This window comes from Panthera onca, chromosome A2 (assembly GCF_046562875.1).
Source record: "Panthera onca isolate mPanOnc1 chromosome A2, mPanOnc1 haplotype 2, whole genome shotgun sequence".
NCBI classification, from domain to species: domain Eukaryota; kingdom Metazoa; phylum Chordata; class Mammalia; order Carnivora; family Felidae; genus Panthera; species Panthera onca.
In genome coordinates, this window is record NC_138340.1 from 125,093,265 (window position 1) to 125,114,976 (window position 21,712).

Here is a 21,712-nt window from a genome sequence, read left to right on the forward strand (position 1 = left end):
TGTAAGCACAGAGCCCGATGCGGGGCTTGAACCCATGATCTGTGAGATCAGACCTGAGCTGAAGTCGGACGCTCAGCCGACTGAGACACCCAGGTGCCCGAGATTGTTTTTCTAACTAATAACATTTTCCATTCAATACAGCATGAATTTTTTAACAGTATGGAGTTGGGTAAGAAAAGACTTAATTTGAAAGATTTGTGGCAAGAGGGGAAGGTTTCACTGCAATAGGGAAAGGTGACCGTTACAATGGGGAGACTGTTCCCACCAGTAGATGTGCAAGCATCTTTGTGTTAGGACACAAAGAGGTTTATGAGGCTGGAAAGAAGCAGGTGTGGAGAAGAGGGGTGAACAGAATGCTTTGGTCTGATAGTAAAGGGGAAACCGTTTTCCTGAGGGGCTGACCCATTCTAGCAAAGGGCTGTTAAGGAGGGGTTGTAAGCTGACTTAGGATGAGGTGCACTGAAGTTCAGCTTGGGAAAAAATACAGAATCTTAACTAAAGTTTTCCTAACCAGCATTTCATTCCCAGTTGATCAATGGGGACACACTAGTTTAGCTAACCATTTACGAAGCAAAGAAAGGGGATTGGAGGGTCTATGTCTGGCCTTGTTACAGGTGTCCCTGACCCACAAGGGGGCATCCAGGAGTCTGATCTGAGCCACATGGGAAACCATGGTTACTGGCAGTAATCTGTTTCTGGAACACAAAGACGTGATTAATTTCCCTGTTTTCCCCCCAGGGCTCAGGCAAGGTTCAGTGTTGTCACAGGATACAAAAAGAAAAGGGGCAGCTTCAGCCCTTTAGGAATTTGGAGACTAAACAAAGAGCCCAGGAAAATTTACACACATAAAAGAAAGAGGCATAATTAAGAAGGAAAGAAGGAAGACAATTAGCATTAATGGATCAGCATTATCTCATTTAGTTCTCTGATGATGCGGCACTACAGTCATCCTGGTTAACAGAGGACAAAAGAGAAGCCTCCGGGTATCCATGAACTCACAGAAAGCAGGGAGCAGAGCCAACTTTGGATCCAGATCACTGACTGCCAAGGTTATGGTTCATCCATGAAAGTTTCAAATAATGAATGAGCTCTGGGAAGGTCAGGAAATACCTGGGAGTTTCGAAACTCTGTCTCGTTTACATAGGACTAAAGGGAAACCTTCAGACTTTCGGACTGCAATGAAGCAGAATGGCTATCCCTAATGAGACAGGCCTCAGTGACCATCAAAATTATCTCTACGAGTTTAAATATTTTGGCCAGAATTTTTATTCCAAAGCTTATGAACTTCCCTTTCATCATTATAGAAAAAATAATGTATTTGTTCAAGGACATAAATATTGAGGAGGGAAAGCGTTAACAGTAGGCAGAGAGAGAGAGGGGAGGCAGGCTGAAGCAGCAGCGGGTTTGGGAGGGAATAAAAAGGATGAATTCATTCCAGACCTGCCTGTGGGAGGAGCCATGAGTGTGGCCTCTCACAGACTTTCTGATAAGGTCCCAATAGCTTCTAAGGTTCCAAGCTTCTCCATCATTTGGTTTGCTGAAGGTGAAATCCCTGTCCCAGGGGTAACTCTTTTCATCTTAGGAAGGTGAAGATTAAAAAAATAAATAAATATCCCTACCATATAACCCCAAGGGGTAGGTTGCTGATACAAGACTGATTTTGAGCAAAGGTTTTCACAGTAGAGATGAAGAAGGGGACCAGTAAGCCAGGAAAGGTGACCTTCATCTAGAAGGAGAAGAGGCTGAGTGAGGTGCTGTGCTCCAAACTGAATGTTTGACAGATATATCGGGATAGGATAGGGGAGTCTGGAGAGGAGGACTGGGCATGTACCAGGGACACAGGTGGACCAGAAAAAGAAAAGGTGAAACTCTCCCAGACACCACTTCCTTTCCAAAGGCCCATAGCCTGAATGTGCCCCAGAAGCATGAGGAGTAAATGATACTTTGTAAAGTAGTTTCATAGCAGTTTGTGCAAACTTCTCTCTTAAATATCTCCAAGCCTTTGGGGCACCTGGGCGGTTCATTCCATTAAGCATCCAACTCTTGATTTTGGCTCAGGTCATGATATCACCGTCATGAGATCGAGCCCACGGAGAGCTCTGTGCTGGGTGTGGGGCCTGCTCAAGATTTCTCTCTCTCTCTTCCTCTCTCTCCCTCCCTCCGTCGCTCCCTCCACCCCTTCCCAGCTCGCACGCGCTCTCTCGCTCTCTCTCTCAAATAAAAAAATAAAAATATCTCCAAGCCTTGGTCACATTTTATGGAGATGCCCCACTCCAGGACATGTTGCATTCTCAGGTAAAGGAACTAAATTGAGACCCACTTCCCTAAAGTCAGAAAGGCAGAATGAATTACTGAACCACCCACAGGCAGAGAAAATCTAAGGGATGGAGTTGGAGTTCTACAATTCATTTCCTTACCTGGAAATTCTTCTTTCCGACTCTAGTTGCATATTTTCTGAGGAAGTCAAGTCTTAAAAACCTGATCGAAACTGCGTATCTAGGTGTCTCCAAAATGACTTCCTGGTGCTGAGAAACAAAAAACAAAACTCTTTGGAGGCCTAAAGATAAAGATATGGGCAACTTCCCTCCCTCTCTGGAGCTACGGGTACCTAGAGGTTCAAACTTGGTAGCGAGAAAGCAAAGCCCAGAAGTGAGGGGGAGCGCGCAGGGGTCCCAGGAGCTCCAGAAGGGGCCCTGAGGGCCAAAGACCGGATAATTAAGACAGCAGCAGCCCCGAAATGAATGCCAAAGGCAGGCAGCAAAAACCACCCACTGGGAGTATGATGCTAGAGATTGCTGTCCTCCTAAAACAGGGTTTCTCTTCCCTGGAGGCACATTCGAATCACCTGGGGAGATTTTAACAATCCCAATGCCCAGGCAGAACCCTAGAACAATCTAATCAGAACCTTAGTCTCGTAAGCATTAGTATTTTAGAAAGCACCCTAGGTTATTCCGATGTGCAGCCAGGACTGAGGAATCCCTGCCCTGGGGAGCCATGAACATGTAAATTACAGGGCTTTCTTGGCGAGGCCTCCCAGTTTCTACAGGGAACATAGAGATTTGAGGCTCACTTTACTGCAGTCTGTTAGTAAACCATTTACTAAGGTTTGTGTTAGGGAGGTGGCTAGGTGGGGAATGCTTAGGCTGCGTCTCATGATGTACCTAGCAGACCAGAGCTCTCAAAACAGGGTAGAGTCACTGTACAGGTAACTGACTCGCCAGCACTACTGGGTAGACAAGGGAAAGCTTCTCTGCTGCGCCACCACAACAATTGTCATTGTTAACGGGCTAACAGCTAGTTAATAAAGCTAAAGTACTGACATTTTTAGCTGTGAAAATATTTTTCTGTGTTTTCTTCTAAGGGCTTATAAGAAGGCTTGATCCATCCCAAATTAATGTGGAGCATGGTGTGAGATAAAGGCCGAGGCTCTTTTTCTTTTCCACGTGGATGTCAGTTTTTTGGCATCATTTGTGGAAAAGACTTTTCACTCACTGGATTATTGTGGTGCCTTTGTCAAAAATCAGATACCCATATAAATGGAGGTCTATTTCTGCCCATATGAAATGCTTCGTTGCTCTATTCATCAACCATTATTTCATTTTCACATTGTCTTGATTTCTGTAGCTTTATGTAAATTCTTAACCTCCAACATTTTTCAGGTTTTTTTTTTATTTTTTAATTTTTTTTTTAACTTTTTTTTTTTTTTAATTTATTTTTGAGACAGAGAGAGACAGAGCATGAATGGGGGAGGGTCAGAGAGAGAGGGAGACACAGAATCGGAAGCAGGCTCCAGGCTCTGAGCCATCAGCCCAGAGCCCGACGCGGGGCTGGAACTCACAGACCGCGAGATCATGACCTGAGCTGAAGTCAGACGCTTAACTGACTGAGCCACCCAGGCGCCCCCATTTTTCAGTTTTAAGAGTACTCCGGATAGTCTAGGTTCACTGCATTTCTGTATATTTGCATCAGTTTCTCCACTTCTACCCAAATAACTCGATTTGATTGTGACTGAAATTTCATTGAATCCATAGCTCAATCTGGGGAAAACTGACATCCTAACCACACTGAGCCTTCCAATCTCTGAACTGGGATGGCTCTGTGTCTTTATTAGTTTCTCTCAGCAATATTTTGCAAAAGTATTTCACATTTTTTGTTAAATATATTCTTAAGAATATTAAATTCCTAAATTTGAAGAATTCCAAAAAATTGTAAATGAAAATGTTTTGTAAGGTTTTTTTGTCCAACCCCTTCAGTTTATTTTTAACTCCCCTTTAGGGCTCATTATATAGTTGCCCACACATGTACTTCTTTTGCTCATATTCCTTAACTATTTTTTTCTCTCATCCTTTTCCTTTTAATGACTTCAGAGTTTCTTACCTGCCTTGTATCTCACTAATTCTTTTGGGGTTTTTTTTGCAATTCAAAACATTTTGTGCTTTCTCCCAGCTACTTATTTTTATATCCATTTTTCTTTTCTTTTTTTAAAATATAATTTATTGTCAAGTTAGCTAACATACAGTGTATACAGTGTGCTCTTGGCTTCAGGAGTAGATTCCCATGATTCATCACTTACATACAACACCCAGTGCTCATCCAAACAAGTCGCCTCCTCCATGTCCATCACCCATTTTGCCCCCTCCCCTGCCCCTTCCATCAACCCTCAATTTGTTCTCCATTTTTCTAGTTGATACACCTTAAACTTTTAGCTCTTCTCTACCTTCCTTTTTCTCAAAAGCTACCTCCCTCACTTGTAAACATTTAGCGCAAGGGGTGGTATGAAGGATAGATTTTAAAGTGGCCACCATGATACCTGACTCCCGGAATTTATGCCTTTGTGTAATCCCCTCATCTTGAGTGGAATGAGGCTAAGGTAATAGGATGTATGCAATTATATGTATGTGATTACATAATAGTGTTGAACCCATCTTGCTATAATTTCTCCTCCCTTTACGAGCTTTGAAGGAAAAAGGTGCCATGAGTTCTACCATTACCAAAAAATGAATGTTGCCACAGCAATGAGAGACCCTAGAAGCAGATCCTGTCCAGTTGAGTTTCTGGTGAAACCCCAATCCTGATCAACACCTTGATCTCAGCCTAATACAGTTGGGCAAGAAGAAAGACTCAGAGACTAGACTGTCCATCTTCATGGATTGTGATCTATTCCTTTCACCCCAGATCAGACTCTGGAATTGCTGCTGCCATTTTTCTGCTCTGCTGTAGCCATAGGCCAAGCAATAATCCACTTGGGCAACGTGTGCAGGAAAAAAAGGCACAACTAGAAAGCTTCCTCTCAGCCTATCCCTGTCCATGGCACCTGGCCCTTGCCTGTTCTAGATTTCCCCTCCCACTTTCAGCCATCACCACATTGCGACCCAACCAGTCTTTGACCCACATCTAGAAAGTTCTCACGGAGAAGTGCAGAGATTGTAAGTGTATATAGCTCAAAGCATTTTCACAAGTGGAATATCCTCGTGTAACTATCACACTGACCAACAAACAGAATATAACCAGCATCCCAAGGGCTCCCTTCTAGTCCGCTCCAGTCACTAACCACCAAAGGTTTCTTAGCTTTTAATTTATGTAAATGAAATCAAACAGTATGTGTTCATTTGTGTCTAACCTCCCTATAAGTCAAAATAACAACTATGAGATTTATGCATTTTGTCGCTGATAGTATCAGATCACACATTCTCATTGATATATGTTTTCTGTGGTATGAATACACCACAATCTATTTGTCCACTTTTCTGTTGATGAACACTTAAGTAGTTTCCAGTTAGGAGCAATTACAAACAGAGGTGGTCTATTCATCTTTACACTTTTTGATTAACATACGTGCTCATTTATGTCTGGTATTTTCTTAGCAGAAAACTGCTAGGTCATAGAATATTCATATGACCAGCTTTATATTTTTTTTCCAATGTTTATTTATTCTGAGAAAGAGAGACAGACAGAGCGTGAGCGAGGGAGGGGCAGAGAGAGGGAGACACAGAATCCAGAGCAGGCTCCAGGCTCTGAGCTGTCAGCACAGAGCCTGATGCGGGGCTAGAACTTATGAGCCGTGAGATCATGACATGAGCCGAAGTCAGACACTCAACAACTGAGCCACACAGCCGCCCCTATGATCAGCTTTAGATAATGATGCCAAGAAGTTTTCCAAAGTGCTTGTACCAATTTACATTGCCACAGGAGTGTATAATAGTTCCTTATCCTACATACCTTTACCAACACAAGATATTTCCCCTCTTTATCATTTAAGTCTTTCTAGCAGGTGTCTTGTGGTGTCACTCTATGTCCTGTGATCCATTAATGCCTCTCTCATTTCTGTGGAATCTCTAGGGCTAGTTTCAGGTGAGGAGATAGAAGTCATATGAGAAGTCTAGGTTAGAGAACCAGGAAGCTGATGTGTAGTTCCCATCAAAAAGTCAGCAGGGTTGAGGCCCAAAATAGTTCATGTTTTAGTTCAAGTCCAAAGGCTTTTAAAGACCAATGTTCCAGCTCAAAGCAGTTAGAGAGTAGTTCCCTCTTATTTATGGGAGAATTAGTCTTTTTGTTCTATTCGGGCCTTCAGCTGATTGGATGAAGACCACCCACATTAGGGAGGGCAATCAGCTTTACTCAGCCTACAGATTCAAAAGTTAATCTCATCCTGGGGCTCCTGGGTGGCTCAGTCTGTTGGGCATCTGACTTCAGCTCAGGTCATGATCTCGTGTTCCATGAATTCGAGCCCCACGTCGGGCTCTGTGCTGACAGCTCAGAGCCTGGAGCCTGCTTCAGATTCTGTCTCCTTCTTTCTCTGCCCCTCCCCCACTCACACCCTGTCCCTCTCTCTCTCTCTCTCTTTCTCTCAAAAACATAAATAAGCATCAAAAAAATAAAAAATAAAATAAAAAAGAAAAGAAAAGTTAATCTCATCCAAAGACCTAAATATGAGACAGGAAACCATAAAAATCCTAGAGAAAAACACAGGCAGCAACTTCTTCGACATCAGCCATAGCAACTTCTTACTAGACAGTCTCTGGGGGCAAAGGAAACAAAAGCAAAAAATGAACTATTGGGACTTTATCAAGGAAAAACCTTCTGCACGGTGAAAGAAACAACAAAACTAAATCAACAAAACAAAAGGCAGCCTACAGAATGGGAGAAGATATTTGTAAACGACATAGCTGATGAAGGGTTAATATCCAAAATCTATAAATAACTTATCAAACTCAGTACCCAAAAACCAAATAATGCAGTGAAGAAACGGGCAGAGGGCATGAATAGACACTTTTCCAAAGAAGACATCCAGGTGGCTAACAGACACATAAAAAGATGCTCAGCATCACTCATCAGCAGGGAAATACAAATCAAAACCACAATGAGATACCACCGCACACAGGTCAGAATGGGTAAAATTAACAACGTAGGAAACAACGGATGTTGGTGAGGATGTGGAGAAAGGGGAACACTCTTACAATGTTGGTGGGAATGCAAACTAGTGTAGCCACTCTGGAAGACAGCATGGAGCTTCCTCAAAAAGTTAAAAATAGAACTACCCTGCCATCCAGCAATTGCACTAAGTAGGTATTTGCCCAAAGGATACAAAATACAGGTTCAAAGGGGTACATGCACCTCAATGTTTATAGCAGCATTATCAACAATAGCCAAACTATGGAAAGAACCCAAATGTCTATCAACTGATGAATGGAAAAAGAATATGCAGCATATATATATATATATATATATATATATATATATACACACATATATATATATACACATAAATATATATATTGCTCAGCCATAAAAAAAAATGAAATCTTACCATTTGCAATGAAGTGGATGGATCTAGAGTATATCATGCTAAGCAAAATAAGTCAGTCAGAGAAAGACAGATACAGTAAAACCTTGGTTTGTAAGCATAATTCTTTCTGGAAACATACTTGTAATCCAAAGCACTTATATATCAACGTGAATTTCCCCTAAGAAAGAATGGAAACTCAGATGATTCATTCCACAACCCAAAAATATTCATATAAAAATGATTACAATAGTGTAATATAATACAAAAATGATAAAGAAAATATAAAGAAAAATAAATTAACCCACACTTACAGTTGAAAACTTTCATGGCTGGTGTGAGGGAGACAAGAGAGAGGAGGGTTATCGTGTAGGACGACTTTCACCGTCACTAATCCAATCACTGCTATCTGTGGGCTCAGTGGAATCTTTTTCTTTTCATGCAACTTGAGCAAGGAATCTATCCAACAACACTTGCTTTTGCCGCCTTTTGAGGGTTCCACAAAATGTGACATTGCATTGTCATTAAACAGATTCATCACTCGCACTGCTACAGCCTCATTCGGGTGGTGCTTTTCTACAAAATTTTTAACTGTTTCCCACATTTCACACATCTCCCTAATCTCATTGGCAGTGATGGGTTCCTCTGCCTTTTTCTCTTCCTCCTCGGCAGACACGATCTCCTCCATAACCTCTTGCTGTTTTTCGCAATGCAGAGCCATCAGTTCATGGGTGGTCAGCTCCTGGCCATGTTCCTCCGCCAGCTCTTAAATGTCATTCCCTCCAATCGCGTGGTCTTCCCCAAGAACACAATTTCATCAACAACTTGCTGCTCCTGTTCATGAGCAAGACCCTCTAAGCTGTGTCCAAGAACACAATCAGGCCACAGTTTTCTCCAAGCAGAATTGAGGGTTCTCTTGGTGACCCCGTCCCAGGCTTTATTGAGGATCTTGAGGCAGTTCCTGATGTGGAAATTATTTTTTCCAAAATGCTCAGAGGGTAAGGTTTGCTCCTTCAGTCACCTTGAAGCATCGCTGAAATAGTGCTTTGGTTTAAATTTTTTTTAAGTTCAAAATGACTTTTTGATCCATGGACTGGAGGATTCGAGTGGTGTTGGGAGGAAGGAACTTGACCTTAATGAACTGAATTCCTCCAGTAAGTCATCTTCAAAGCCTGGAGGATGAACAGGAGCATTATCCATAATCAGCAAGGCTTTGAGTGGCAGATTCTTTTCTAGAAGGCATTTGTTTACTGCAGGACCAAAGACCTCATTGATCCACTCAATGAACAAGATATGAGTGACTCAAGCCTTGCTGTTGGACCTCCACATAATGTTTAACTGGCTTTTCTGCACGTTGCATTTCTTTTTTTTTTTTTTTTTAATTTTATTGTTTATTTATTTTTGAGATGAGAGAGAGACAGAGCATGAGTGGGAGAAGAGAGAGAAAGAGGGAGACACAGAATCAGAAGCAGGCTCCAGGCTCTGAACTGTCAGCACAGGCCCGACGCTGGGCTTGAACTCATGGACCATGAGATCATGACCTGCGTCGAAGTCAGAGGCTTAACCGACTGAGACACCCAGGGGCCCCATGCACATAGCATTTCTTGAAGGCTTGTGGATTCTTGGAATGACACACAAGCAGGGGCTTGCCTTTGAAATGCCCGCTTTTTTAGCACAAAACAAGAGAATGAGATGGTCTTTCCTGGGCTTGTGACCGGGCATTTAATTCTCTTCTGTAATGTAGGTTCTCTTTGCCATCTTTTTCCAATAAAATGCCATCTCCTTGCAGTTAAAAACCTGCCCTGGCAGGTAACACTCAGGAACCATGAGCCAACTCACAGCCTCTCAGTGCTCACAACACTATGGATGCCACTTCTCTTCTTTAAGTTATCAAACCATCCCCTGCTCGCCTTGGACCCTTCTTCATTTTCTGTTGATGTACCTGGCAGTTTACTTACAAGGTCAGTGTACAAGGCCTTTGCCTTCTTGCAGATAAAGCTCTTAGTCACAGTATCACCTGCTAGTTGCTTCTCATTTATCCAAACCAGAAGCAACTTTTCTACATCTTCCAGAACACATGGCCATTGCTTTGATATTCTCGTGACTCCATTTGCAGCATCTAGCCCCTTATTTCTTCTTTCTTCTTTAATATTGTGCAAATGGTTGACATAGACTTATAGAATTTGCAATTTCAGCCAATCATATACCTTGTTTGTACTTCTCAATCATTTCCTTCTTCTGTAATCACCTCCTTCTTACTGCCTTTCTTTTCAACCTTTTTCTGCACGGGGACCATTGTATACACTTGCACGGATGTTGACTACAGTACAGTATTAATAAACTCTTGTCGTATACTGTATTTAATGTAACTGGCAATAAAAATGGCCTCTATCTGCAGGCAGCCTGACCTAGAATGAAGCAAAGCATTCCTAAGCTTACTCTTGTATGGAAAAGCAAAGGACTGTCCATAGGTGATTTGAAGTGACAAAAAATACTCTTCTGCCAGTTGTGGGCACCTTCCAGTGTTCTGAAAAATCACTGATTTCTGCCAACCACTGTGGCCTGAGACGAAGCATCAGAGCATAGGAGACAATCACCCACGATCCCACAGCGAGAGAAAGGGAGGGAGAGAGAGAGAGAACCATTGGCTCCGTTGTGACCATGTGACATTAGGCATCACGTACTACTCATATTGCAATACATCACTCGTTTATCAAGTTAAAATTTATTAGAAATGTTTGCTCATCTTGAGGAACACTCACAGAATAAGTTACTTGCAATCCAAGGTTTTACTGTACTATATGATTTCATTCATATGTGAAATTTAAGATACAAAACTGATGAATATATGGGAAGGGGAAAAAAGACAGAGGGAAATAAACTGTAAGGAACTTTTATTTTTAATATGAAATTTATTGTCAAATTGGTTTCCATACAACACCCAGTGCTCATCCCAACAGGTACCCTCCTCGATGCCCATCACCCACCCTCCTCCCTCCCACCCCCCATCAACCCTCAGTTTATTCTCAGTTTTTGAGAGTCTCTTATGGTTTGCCTCCCTCCCTAACTTTTCTTTTCCTTCCCCTCCCCCAAGGTCTTCTGTTAAGTTTCTCAGGATCCACATAAGAGTGAAAATATATGGTATCTGTCTTTCTCTGTATGACTTGCCTCACTCGGTATAATACCCTCCAGTTCCATCCTTGTTGCTACAAAAGGCTATATTTCATTCTTTCTCATTGCCACGTAGTATTCCATTGTGTATATAAACCACAATTTCTTTATCCATTCATCAGTTGATAGACATTGAGGCTCTTTCCATAATCTGGCTATTGTTGAGAGTGGTTATAAACATTGGGGTACAAGTGCCCCTATGCCTCAGCACTCCTGTATCCCTTGGGTAAATTCCTAGCAGTGCTATTGCTGGGTCATAGGGTAGATCTATTTTTAATTTTTTGAGGAACCTCCACACTGTTTTCCAGAGGGGCTGCACCAGTTTGCATTCCCACCGACAGTGCAAGAGGGTTCCTGTTTCTCCACATCCTCTCCAGCATCTATAGTCTCCTAATTTGTTCATTTTAGCCACTCTGACTGGCATGAGGTGATATCTCAGTGTGGTTTTGATTTGTATTTCCCTGATGAGGAGCGACGTTGAGCATCTTTTCATGTGTCGGTTGGCCATCTGGATGTCTTCTTTAGAGAAGGGTCTATTCATGTTTTCTGCCCATTTCTTCACTAGATTACTTGTTTTTCGGGTGTGGAGTTTGGTGAGCTCTTTATAGATTTTGGATACTAGCTCTTTGTCTGATATGTCATTGGCAAATATCTTCTCCCATTCCGTCGGTTGCCTTTTAGTTTTGTTGATTGTTTCCTTTGCTGTGCAGAAGCTTTTTATCGTCATGAGGGCCCAATAGTTCATTTTTGCTTTTAATTCCCTTGCCTTTGGGGATGTGTCAAGTAAGAAATTGCTGCGGCTGAGGTCACAGAAGTCTTTTCCTGCTTTCTCCTCTAGGGTTTTGATGGTTTCCTGTCTCACATTCGGGTCCTTTATCCATTTTGAGTTTATTTTTGTGAATGGTGTAAGAAAGTGGTCTAGTTTCATTCTTCTGCATGTTGCTGTCCAGTTCTCCCAGCACCATTTGTTAAAGAGACTGTCTTTTTTCCATTGGATATTCTTTCCTGCTTTGTCAAAGATTAGTTGGCCATATGTTTGTGGGTCTAGTTCTGGAGTCTCTATTCTATTCCATTGGTTTATGTGTCTGTTTTTGTGCCAATACCATGCTGTTTTGATGAAATAAGGGACTCTTAATGATAGAGAACAAACTGAGGTTTGTTGAAGGGATGTGGTTGGGGGATGGGCTAAATGGATGATGGGTATTAAGGAGGGCACTTGTTACGATGAGCACTGGGTGATATGTGTAAGTGATGAATCACTAAATTTCTACTCCCAAAACCAATATTATATTATATGTTAACTAACTAGAATTTAAATAAAAATTTGGAAGAAAATAACAAAAAAAAAAAAATGGAACAAAAGTTAATCTCATCCAGGAACATCTTCACAGACATACTGAGAATAATATTTGGCCAAATATCTGGGCACCTCACTTCCCAGTGAAGTTGATACATAAGGCTAGTCATCATACCATATTAGCCTGTCATCTTGTCTACGACGATTTCTTTCAACTGTGTATACTATTCCATTACATACGTGTGTATGTATATGTATATGTATACACATATAGACACACCCACATGTATGTAATGGAATACACACATACACACACATGTATTTACAGTCATAATATAAATGAAAAATGTATTATTTTGTTTAATAGTGTTTGTGAGTTTCATCTATAATGTGTTGTATTTGCTACAAATTATTCATTCTCACTGATGTATAATATTTCATTATGTGACTACATGGAAATTTATTTATCCAGTTTACTATCAATGAGCATGTGGATAGTTTCCAGTTTGAAGCGTCTCACTGATTTTGTCATTGTGAATTTTAGGTTGCTTCTAATTTGTTTCTAAACAATATTGCAAAGGCATCTTTTTGAACATCTACTTGTACACACACATAAATATTTCTCTTGGGTAACCACAGATCAAAATAAAAAAAAATGATCCATCTGGACCATGAGTGGAGAGAAAACAACACAACCAGAAAGTTCTCTTTCCACTTATTCCCTGTCCATTTTGGCATCTAGTATTTTCTCTCTCTTCACCCTCACCACATTATGACTAACCAGCTTCTTCCCTTTCCCAGAAGTTTCTCACAGATTTTGTTTTACAAATTTTTATTGAAGTAAAACATATCTATAGAAAAGTGCATACATTTTATGTGTGCAGTGCAACGAAATTCCCCAAATTAAATACACATAAGTAACCCTGATAGAGATGGAAAATTACTAGCAGTAAGAAATGGAATGATGCATTATAGGTTCTGTAATTTCAACTTCACTGGATACTGCCCAATTGCTCTTCAAAGTGACCATGTCAGCTACCTCTCACAGAAGTGAGAAGGTATACCCATTTCTTCTCATCCTTGTCAATACTTGGGGTAGTCAAACCCTAGTTTTCCCTATGCCAACAGGTAAAAATTTTGTGTTTTAAGTTGCTTTTCCTTAATTTTTAATACGGCTGGGCATCTTTTCATGTTTATTTGCCAGTCAGAATTTTCTTTACTCATTTTGCTGTTGGTTATTGTCCTGTGTATTTTTTTTTAATGAACTTTTCTGAAGTTTATTTATTTATTTTGAGTCAGAGAGAGAGACAGAGACAGAGCATGAATGGGGCAGGGCCTGAGAGAGAGGCTGACAGAGGATCTGAAGCGTGCTCAGCAGAGATCCCGATGTGGGGCTCAAACCCACAAACCGTGAGATCCTGACCTGAGCTAAAGTAGGATGCCCAACCTACCGAGCCACCCAGGTGCCCCAGTTGTTGTTCTGTTTTGACTCTTTCCCCTGGGAACCCATGGCTTATCCACTTTTCTAGACAGCTCCCTATTTGCTGTCCCTTGTTACTGGACCAAAGTGGATCCGCTCCTTGGTGGACTATAGATCACCGAGAATGATTCCCAAAGTCGGGTCTCTCTGAACAAGGGAAAGGGGCTCCTTTTATTAGGGTTTAGAATAAATATTCCAAGGGGGATTTTAAGATTGTAATGAGGCTGTGACACCGTCTGGCACTTTTTGAGTCTTCCTGCAGCCATCTTCCTCAAATGTTTCTTTTTCTGTTCCAGCAGGTCATTAGATTCTAAAAGGTAAGGTTGACAGACAGTTCAGAAAGTCAGTCCTGAGTTCAGGAGGTCAGTCCTGAGCTCAGGGGATCAGGCCGGTGCCAATTGCTATCTCTTCAGTATAGACTTAATATCTTCTCATCTATAACTCTCTATATTCTTCTTGGTCTGGAGAGATTATGCTAAAGTTTTCCCAGTCAATTTCATGGGGGCTACAGTTTTTTATGATCATCACTAAACCTGCTTCTTTTAATACTGGTGTCCATAACCAACGGCCACCTGTATTTGGAGCATTTTCCGTGAAAGTAATCAGGCAGTTATGGTTGGTTTCAATACAAGCAGCTTTTGTTGTTTTACACCTGGCTTGTTACCCTTCCTTATGTTAACTTCGTGCCTCAATAGCCATTTGATATTTGATGCAAATCAGCGTACGTTCCGGTAAAGGGACCAAATGTCTAGGAATTTCTGAAGAGATGAGTTATTATCTCATTTCCATCACCAGTTGTGGGATCTTGGGCAAGTCATTTCACCCCTGGGTAAATCTCCTCTCGGGTACAATGAGAACATACAGAAGCGTCCCCTGCCTATCTCACAGAGTTGCTTGGATATCCAATGAAAGAACAAGGTGATCAGAGGATTTACCAGGCACCGTTTCCAGGTACATCACCAAGAGTCATAGCTTATTGACAAACACAGACCCCAGGCTTTTCTGAGAAGTGCCCTGCGAAAATCTAGAATAAATACAAATGTGCTATTTCCCCCAAGTTCATTGAAATAATGTGCAGGCTACTAAGTAAATGGTTAGGAGAGTATTGTAAGTCAGAAGGCAAGCGCAGCTGAGGCAGATGCATAATTATGATTTGATTATCAGAAGATCCAACACGATCTGAATTAATCAGTCTGCTGTTGAGTCCAAGTTCCTGTACTGTTGAAGCTGGAGCAGAAGTGGGAGTCCATTCTGGAAGTTAAGGAAAGCATAGCCCGGCAGGGAGACCTGTCTCAGGAGCCACGTGGATCGCTCGGGGTGGGGGGTGGGGGTGTCTCAGACCTGCCCTGGGTCGAGGCCCCGCCATGGGCGGGCGGGACTTGGGGGTGAAGAGGCTGTGTTGGCTACTGGATCATAACTGCTGAGGAGAGAGCAGCACAAGGATCCTCCCTGGTGTCAGGCAGAGCTCTTCAGGGAGGTGGGCTCTGGGAGGGCTCCGTGCCTCTGCTCAGCCGAGCTCCAGCCAGAAGCCTTAGGAGCCAGAGCAGGTGCAGAACTGCAGCTGCTGGCCAGCTCTCAGAGGGGAGCTGGACTCTTCCTGGGCTGCAGGAGCCAGGACAGCCAGGCTCAACTCCACCCGAAACATGCCAGCCAACCTCACGGAGGGCAGCCCCGACTCCAAGGGCTCCAGCGGGACCATGCAGACCCCGGATGCTTCCCCAGCCCTCTGCACCGAAACGATGACTTTCACTGAAGTGGTGGAAGGGGAGGAATGGGGCTCCTTCTACTACTCCTTTAAGGTAAGTTTCCTGCTTTCCAGTCTGAACGGATTTTAAATGAGACAAGTAGAATTTAAGAGACCCAATTAAACTATCATTGCCAATACTGTGAATGGGTATAGTTTGTTTTCCCTACCGAAAAGAGTAAAAGGAAAAAAAAAAAAAAAAACACAACAACAACAACCAATGAGCTAAGGCAAAGAGTTTTTCATATTGTCTAAGGACCTATAGTGTAGTTTTTTTCTGAATACTGGTCTTTTGTTCTGCTGCTGCTGCTGCTGAAAACATGTGAATCTTGAGTAACATTTATGTTAACTTCATGCCTAAGAGTCTGCAAAGTGGATGATTTTACTCCCCCCCCCCTTAGATAAAAGCACTTTTAATTAATTCTATAGTAGTGCTTGAAATGTTGCCTGTTTCTTGTAGGGGTTATTGCCGTGAGTTTTCTGCTAGGAACATCAGAGGTGTGGAAAGCCCACATCCCCCAGGACAGTGCCTGGTGCAAACGAAGACGTAAGCAGTAAGGAGGGAAGGTCCATACTCTTATTGAACCTATGCTTTGAACATCAGTGAGAAATAGATTCTTTGATTGTAGTTTGTGGTGCCATCCTTTGCAACAAGTTGCCTCCTAGAACAAAGGAGGAATCCGACTTTGGTGAATTTCACCTTCAAAGCATCCAAGGGCCATACTGAGGAAATGATCCTCATTAACCTAATCCTGTTCCCTCTTTTGCAACAAGATTGGTCAGAAATCAGGCATCTGGAAAACGACAGTTCTCTGCTTCTTGTATCAGAAGGCAGGCCTGTCAGGGTATTTCACACGCTGCCTGAATGTGCATTAAGTGGTGGCAGTAATTCCCAGGTCTCCAACTGGTTTTTTATACCAAAAAGGAAAATACTTCAAAAAAAAAAAAAACAAAAACATTCTAGCAGTTTTTTTTTTAGTCCTCTGGGTGTTCTTGAAATGATTTAGTTTTTTTTTTTTTTAACATTTATTTATTTTTGAGACAGAGAGAGACAGAGCATGAATGGGGGAGGGGCAGAGAGAGAGGGAGACACAGAATCGGAAGCAGGCTCCAGGCTCTGGGCCATCAGCCCAGAGCCTGACGCGGGGCTCGAACTCACGGACCGCAAGATCGTGACCTGAGCTGAAGTCGGACGCTCAACCAACTGAGCCACCCAGGCGCCCCGAAATGATTTAGTTTTTACCCCACAAAATAGAATTACTGTAACATCCACCTCTCTACCGGAGCTTTGCTTCTTTGCAAACACTCAAAATAAAACTTTCTTTTTTTTTTTTTTAAATTTTGTTTTAACGTTTATTTATTTTTGAGACAGAGAGAGACAGAGCATGAACCGGGGAGGGTCAGAGAGAGGGAGACACAGAATCCGAAACAGGCTCCAGGCTCTGAGCTGTCAGCACAGAGCCCAACGCGGGGCTCGAACTCACAAACCGTGAGATCATGACCTGAGCCGAAGTCGGCCGCTTAACCGACTGAGCCACCCAGGCGCCCCTCAAAATAAAACTTTCAACAGGGAGCAATCTCGGAAGGCAGCCTCCTGCTCCTCAAAAACCAAGAGACAAAATAACAAAGCAGAGCCTGAACAAGTCACTTAGGCTGGCTCCATGGGTCCAGCCCCTCAGAACCACCTCCTAATGCATGCACACACCCTGCCCAGCTGCCCAGCTCCAAGACAGAAAATAGAAACTGAAATTGGAGTTTGTTGTCATTTACCTTTGACTGAATAATCCCCTTTATGAAATCAGCTTGCAGACCCAGAGATTCTGTCTTGGGGAAGCAGGCTCTGTGCACCCAGGAGACAGACACAGCTCCTTCTCAGTGACACTGCTTCTGAAGCCTCTCTGATATTTATAAAACATGACAGTAAACAGAATGAAGAGAGAATGGCCATTGCAACAGGGATAATAATCAGCAATAAGGCAATACTCAGTCTCCACTGAAATCTCATTGGCCATTTTTTGAATATAGCTCCTAAGGGGATATTTTGAATATTCAGACAAACCACCCCCCCCTCACCCCCCCCCCCCCCCCCCCCCCGCTGGTTCTCTACTAGTGTTTATACTCTGTCCTAGCAACACCATCTCTGGGCACTAAGGAGAATCCTATCACTTTTTTCTTTTAAATCTCCTTCCTTTTCATGTTTGCCCTCAAACACCTGGACCAGTGTACAAGGAAAAGAGGATAAAAGAGAAGAATTGTTTGTCTGGGAGCTTAGAACGTTTCACTTTTGACCCATGCAATCATTGACTAAAACACAGTGATTTGTAGTTACAAGGCAGGTGCTGGTGTTTGTGGGAACCTAGCTTAAATGTTTCAGGGTAACCTTTCCCCAGGGTCCTCTCTGAACAGGGCAGTTCTGTTACATTGGCGATACAGGAACAATGGTGATGCAAACCCTTATTCATTGGTCCTTTGATTTCACAGACTTCTCAAGAAGAAAGCCAGAACCGCTCCTCTTTACTGTCTCTCAAACGTGTATTTTTAATCCCCGTTCTCTACCGAAAGCAGTAAATAATATAAAAATAAAACAAATGGTATCAGCAGTAAAAGTAATAGAACCAACAGTAACAGGAATAGCCTTGCATTTCATTTGCTGTGGGCTTTCTTGGTGCCAGGAATCTTTCTAAAGGACTTCTGTGAAGTATCTCCTTTAATTCTCACACACTATGGTGTCTCTTTTCCACCTGGACTTGCCTTCCACCTTCATCTGTGTTTATATAAATTCTACCCGCTCTTAAGTCTCCTCTTGAATTGCTTCCTCCTCGAAGCCCCCCTTGACCCATCTCTCCTCTGAGTTCCAGTCGTGCCAAGGAGTGTAACTGTCTTCTTGCCACTTAATCTGTCTTCAGCTGCTACTTCAGTACGTGCCTAGGAGATATCTAATAGTCATTAAGCTCCTTGAGGGAAAGGAATGCTTGATTTCTGTTTCCTATTCCCCAGAAACCAGCACCAGGCTAGACATACTCAATAAATGTTTACTACACAAATGAAGTGTGGTATTCTGTTTCTGTCAACTGCCCACATTTTGTCAGATTGGCTAATAGAAAGCTTGCTTGCTCCGTAACAGAGTTGGGGGAGTGGGTATCTTATCAACCATGACTGCACATGGCAGCCCCTGCCTTGCCTCGTCTCTACGCTCTGTACTGGCCAAAGTCCTTCTCTGCAGGAACATTCGAATCATCCTTGTCTCATTTCTAAGCCAACATGACCAAGGTAAGTTATGGATGCCAGTGGATGGGGTATGGAATTCGTTGTGGTGCCATAGACTAGAACCTACTACTGATCTAGGCCCGAGAAACTGTACTTACCGTGTTGCAGCCTTACTAGTCTCAGCAGTCCTGTTTAGTCCACACACCTGGGCTTCTGACTTAGTTTCCTGCTTAGCCTTCAGGTTCTCCTCTGAACTCCAAAGCTCTCTTGGCAGGAGAAAAGACATCCCTGGGTAGGTATGGTTAGCTTTTCCTTCCACAGGCTTAGACCTTTTCCCTTCTTCCCATTTCCACCCCCAAAGTCTTACCACCACTCCCCACTGCTCTAGCCTACTCTGCTGTGTAACCATGTCCTTGGATATAGGCAAGAAGGTTAGAGGTGAGTTCGCCACCCCCTTCCTCTATCATTGGCTTCATGTTACCAATCCTATGTGGTCCTGGGTTCAAGGTTCCCAGCTCAAGCCCCGGTTTCTTTCATAGTTTCTGTTATGCCCAGAATTCGTGATCCCCAAAGACCACTAGGGAGCCGAATCCGATGCAAAAGCAAAAGAGCCTTTATTTGAGCTAGCTCGAGCTCAATCCCCTACCTGCACCGATGCAGCGGTGAGATACCAGGGAGAGAGAGCGAGTTTCAAAAGCACAAAGGTTTTATAGGGGTCTAGGGGCAGTTGGTTAGGTAATGGCTGTGGCCTCAGCCGATTGGCTGGGGAAGGGTTGTGGCCTCGGCCGATTGGCTGGGGAAGGGTCGGAGTCCTGTTACACAGGTCACTGGGCGTGTTTTGATCGGGAAGTTTGAACTGGTGAGCGGTAGGTTACTCAAGGGGAGGAGGCGCGGTCTGAGGTTTCTGCGATTTTCCCGGAAAAGGGGTCATGTCGGGGACATAGTCACTCAAGGTGGAGGACACAGAACAAGATGGAGTCGGCTGGCGTAGGCCCGCCCTTTCATTCCCCCCTTCTCATGTAGCTTAGGGACCCAATCATGGGACCTGCTGCATTTATGGTGACAAGGAGAACAGAGTTTGGAGGTTTACACAAAGTTCTGGGAAGCAAGTGTCCCTGGGATGGCTCTGGGAGGTCTGATTAAGTATTGTCCCTGAGCTGGTGTCTATGATCTGCCAGGTCATGTTTTGGGGGGCATGGGAACTCCCGGCAGCATGAGCAATGACAAGCAGAGTTAACAGAGTTACCAATATTAGGTGGGTCAAATGCGCTGTAGCTTGAGCTTGAGCGGGTTGTGTTGGTCCCGACTGATGGCCCATCGCGTGACGAAGTCCTTCCGGATCGAGGAGGGGTCCGCTGGCCGAACGTGGGTGTGATGGACCCAGGTCGCGATGCCATCTACTTTGAGAGCGGTGGGGGTTGCCAGCACCACGATGTAGGGTCCCTTCCGGCGCGGCTCGAGGGTCTCTCGGTGGTGCCTCTTGACGTAGACCCAGTCTCCTGGCCTGTACTGATGAGGTGTCGGGGTCGGGCCAGCCTCATAGATGGCACGGAGGCGCGGCCAAATGTCCTCGTGCGCCCTCTGGAGCCCTCTCAAGGAAAGAAAAAGTTCTTGATCTTTAAACTCAGCAATAAGTTCAGCTCGAAGGCTGGGAATAACAGGGGGTGGCCTGCCAAACATGATCTCGTAGGGAGTAAAACCCAGAGTGTAAGGAGTGTTTCTAACCCGGTAAAGAGCGTACGGTAGGAGAGTCACCCAGTCCCCGCCAGTCTCCATGGTTAATTTGGTAAGGGTCTCTTTTAGGGTTCTATTCATTCTTTCTACCTGTCCTGAGCTCTGGGGCCTATAAGCACAATGTAATTTCCAGTTTGCCCCCACCACCTTGGCTACTACCTGGGTTACCTGTGAGATAAAAGCTGGTCCATTGTCTGATCCTACCATGGCAGGAAAACCATACCTGGGGGTAAGATGTCTTCTAGTAGCTTCTTAGCCACCGTCTGAGCCGTTTCATGCTTGGTTGGGTATGCCTCCACCCAGCCAGAGAAGGTGTCTGTAAATACTAAAAGATATTTATAACCATACTTTCCTGGTTTGACTTCAGTGAAGTTGACTTCCCATTGGGCTCCCAGTCTGGTGCCTCTGAGCCTGGTTCCTTTTTTATTTGATGTGGCTCTCGCGTTGGTGAGTTGGCAGGTCTTGCAGGCAGGTACAACTTGCTCTATTTTGGTGTCCTGTTGGTGAATCTTGATTCCGGCATGTCGGATTAAATCTTTTAATTTTCGGTTGGGGCGCCTGGGTGGCGCAGTCGGTTAAGCGTCCGACTTCAGCCAGGTCACGATCTCGCGGTCCGTGAGTTCGAGCCCCGCGTCAGGCTCCGGGCTGATGGCTCGGAGCCTGGAGCCTGTTTCCGATTCTGTGTCTCCCTCTCTCTCTGCCCCTCCCCCGTTCATGCTCTGTCTCTCTCTGTCCCCAAAAAATAAATAAAAAAAACGTAAAAAAAAAAAAAAAAAAAAAAAAAATCTTTTAATTTTCGGGCCCCCATGTGAGTAGACCGATGCATGTGCTCTAATATTGAGAATCCGAGCTGGTCTGGCAGCATGAGCTCCTTGTTAGGTGTATACCACCATCCCTTTATCTCCTGGGCCATGGGGAGTTTCTTGATCTGCTGTAACTCCTCCTGGGAGTATTTGGGCTGGTCTGGTAAAACTGGGTCTCCCGGGTCCGGTAGTTGTATGGTCATGGTGGGGACTGGAGTAAGGGCTACTGCCTTGGCTGCCTGGTCAGCCTTTCGATTACCTCTAGCTACTGGGTTATCAGGTTTTTGGTGCCCTTGGCAGTGGATAATGGCTAGCTTGGCAGGAAGCCATAAGGCCGTAAGCAGGTTAAGTATCTCCTGCTTATTTTTTATGGTCTGTCCTTCTGCCGTCAGTAACCCCCTCTCCTGATAAATTGCCCCATGAATATGAGCTGTGGCAAATGCATAACGGCTGTCTGTGTAGATGTTAAGCCGTTTTCCAGCTCCCAGCATCA

The 21,712-nt window shown here is 43.7% G+C and overlaps 1 protein-coding gene across 1 annotated transcript in view; it reads left to right on the top strand.

Moving 5' to 3' along the window:
• The first annotated feature begins 15,115 nt into the window (after positions 1 to 15,115).
• The window catches only part of NPSR1 (neuropeptide S receptor 1), a 161,002-nt gene continuing 154,405 nt past the window's right edge, over positions 15,116 to 21,712 (top strand). The window contains exon 1 of the mRNA XM_060632868.3: positions 15,116 to 15,530. Coding sequence (XP_060488851.3) covers positions 15,375 to 15,530 — 156 coding nt within the window. The 5' untranslated portion in view covers positions 15,116 to 15,374. The remainder of the gene's footprint in view (positions 15,531 to 21,712) is intronic.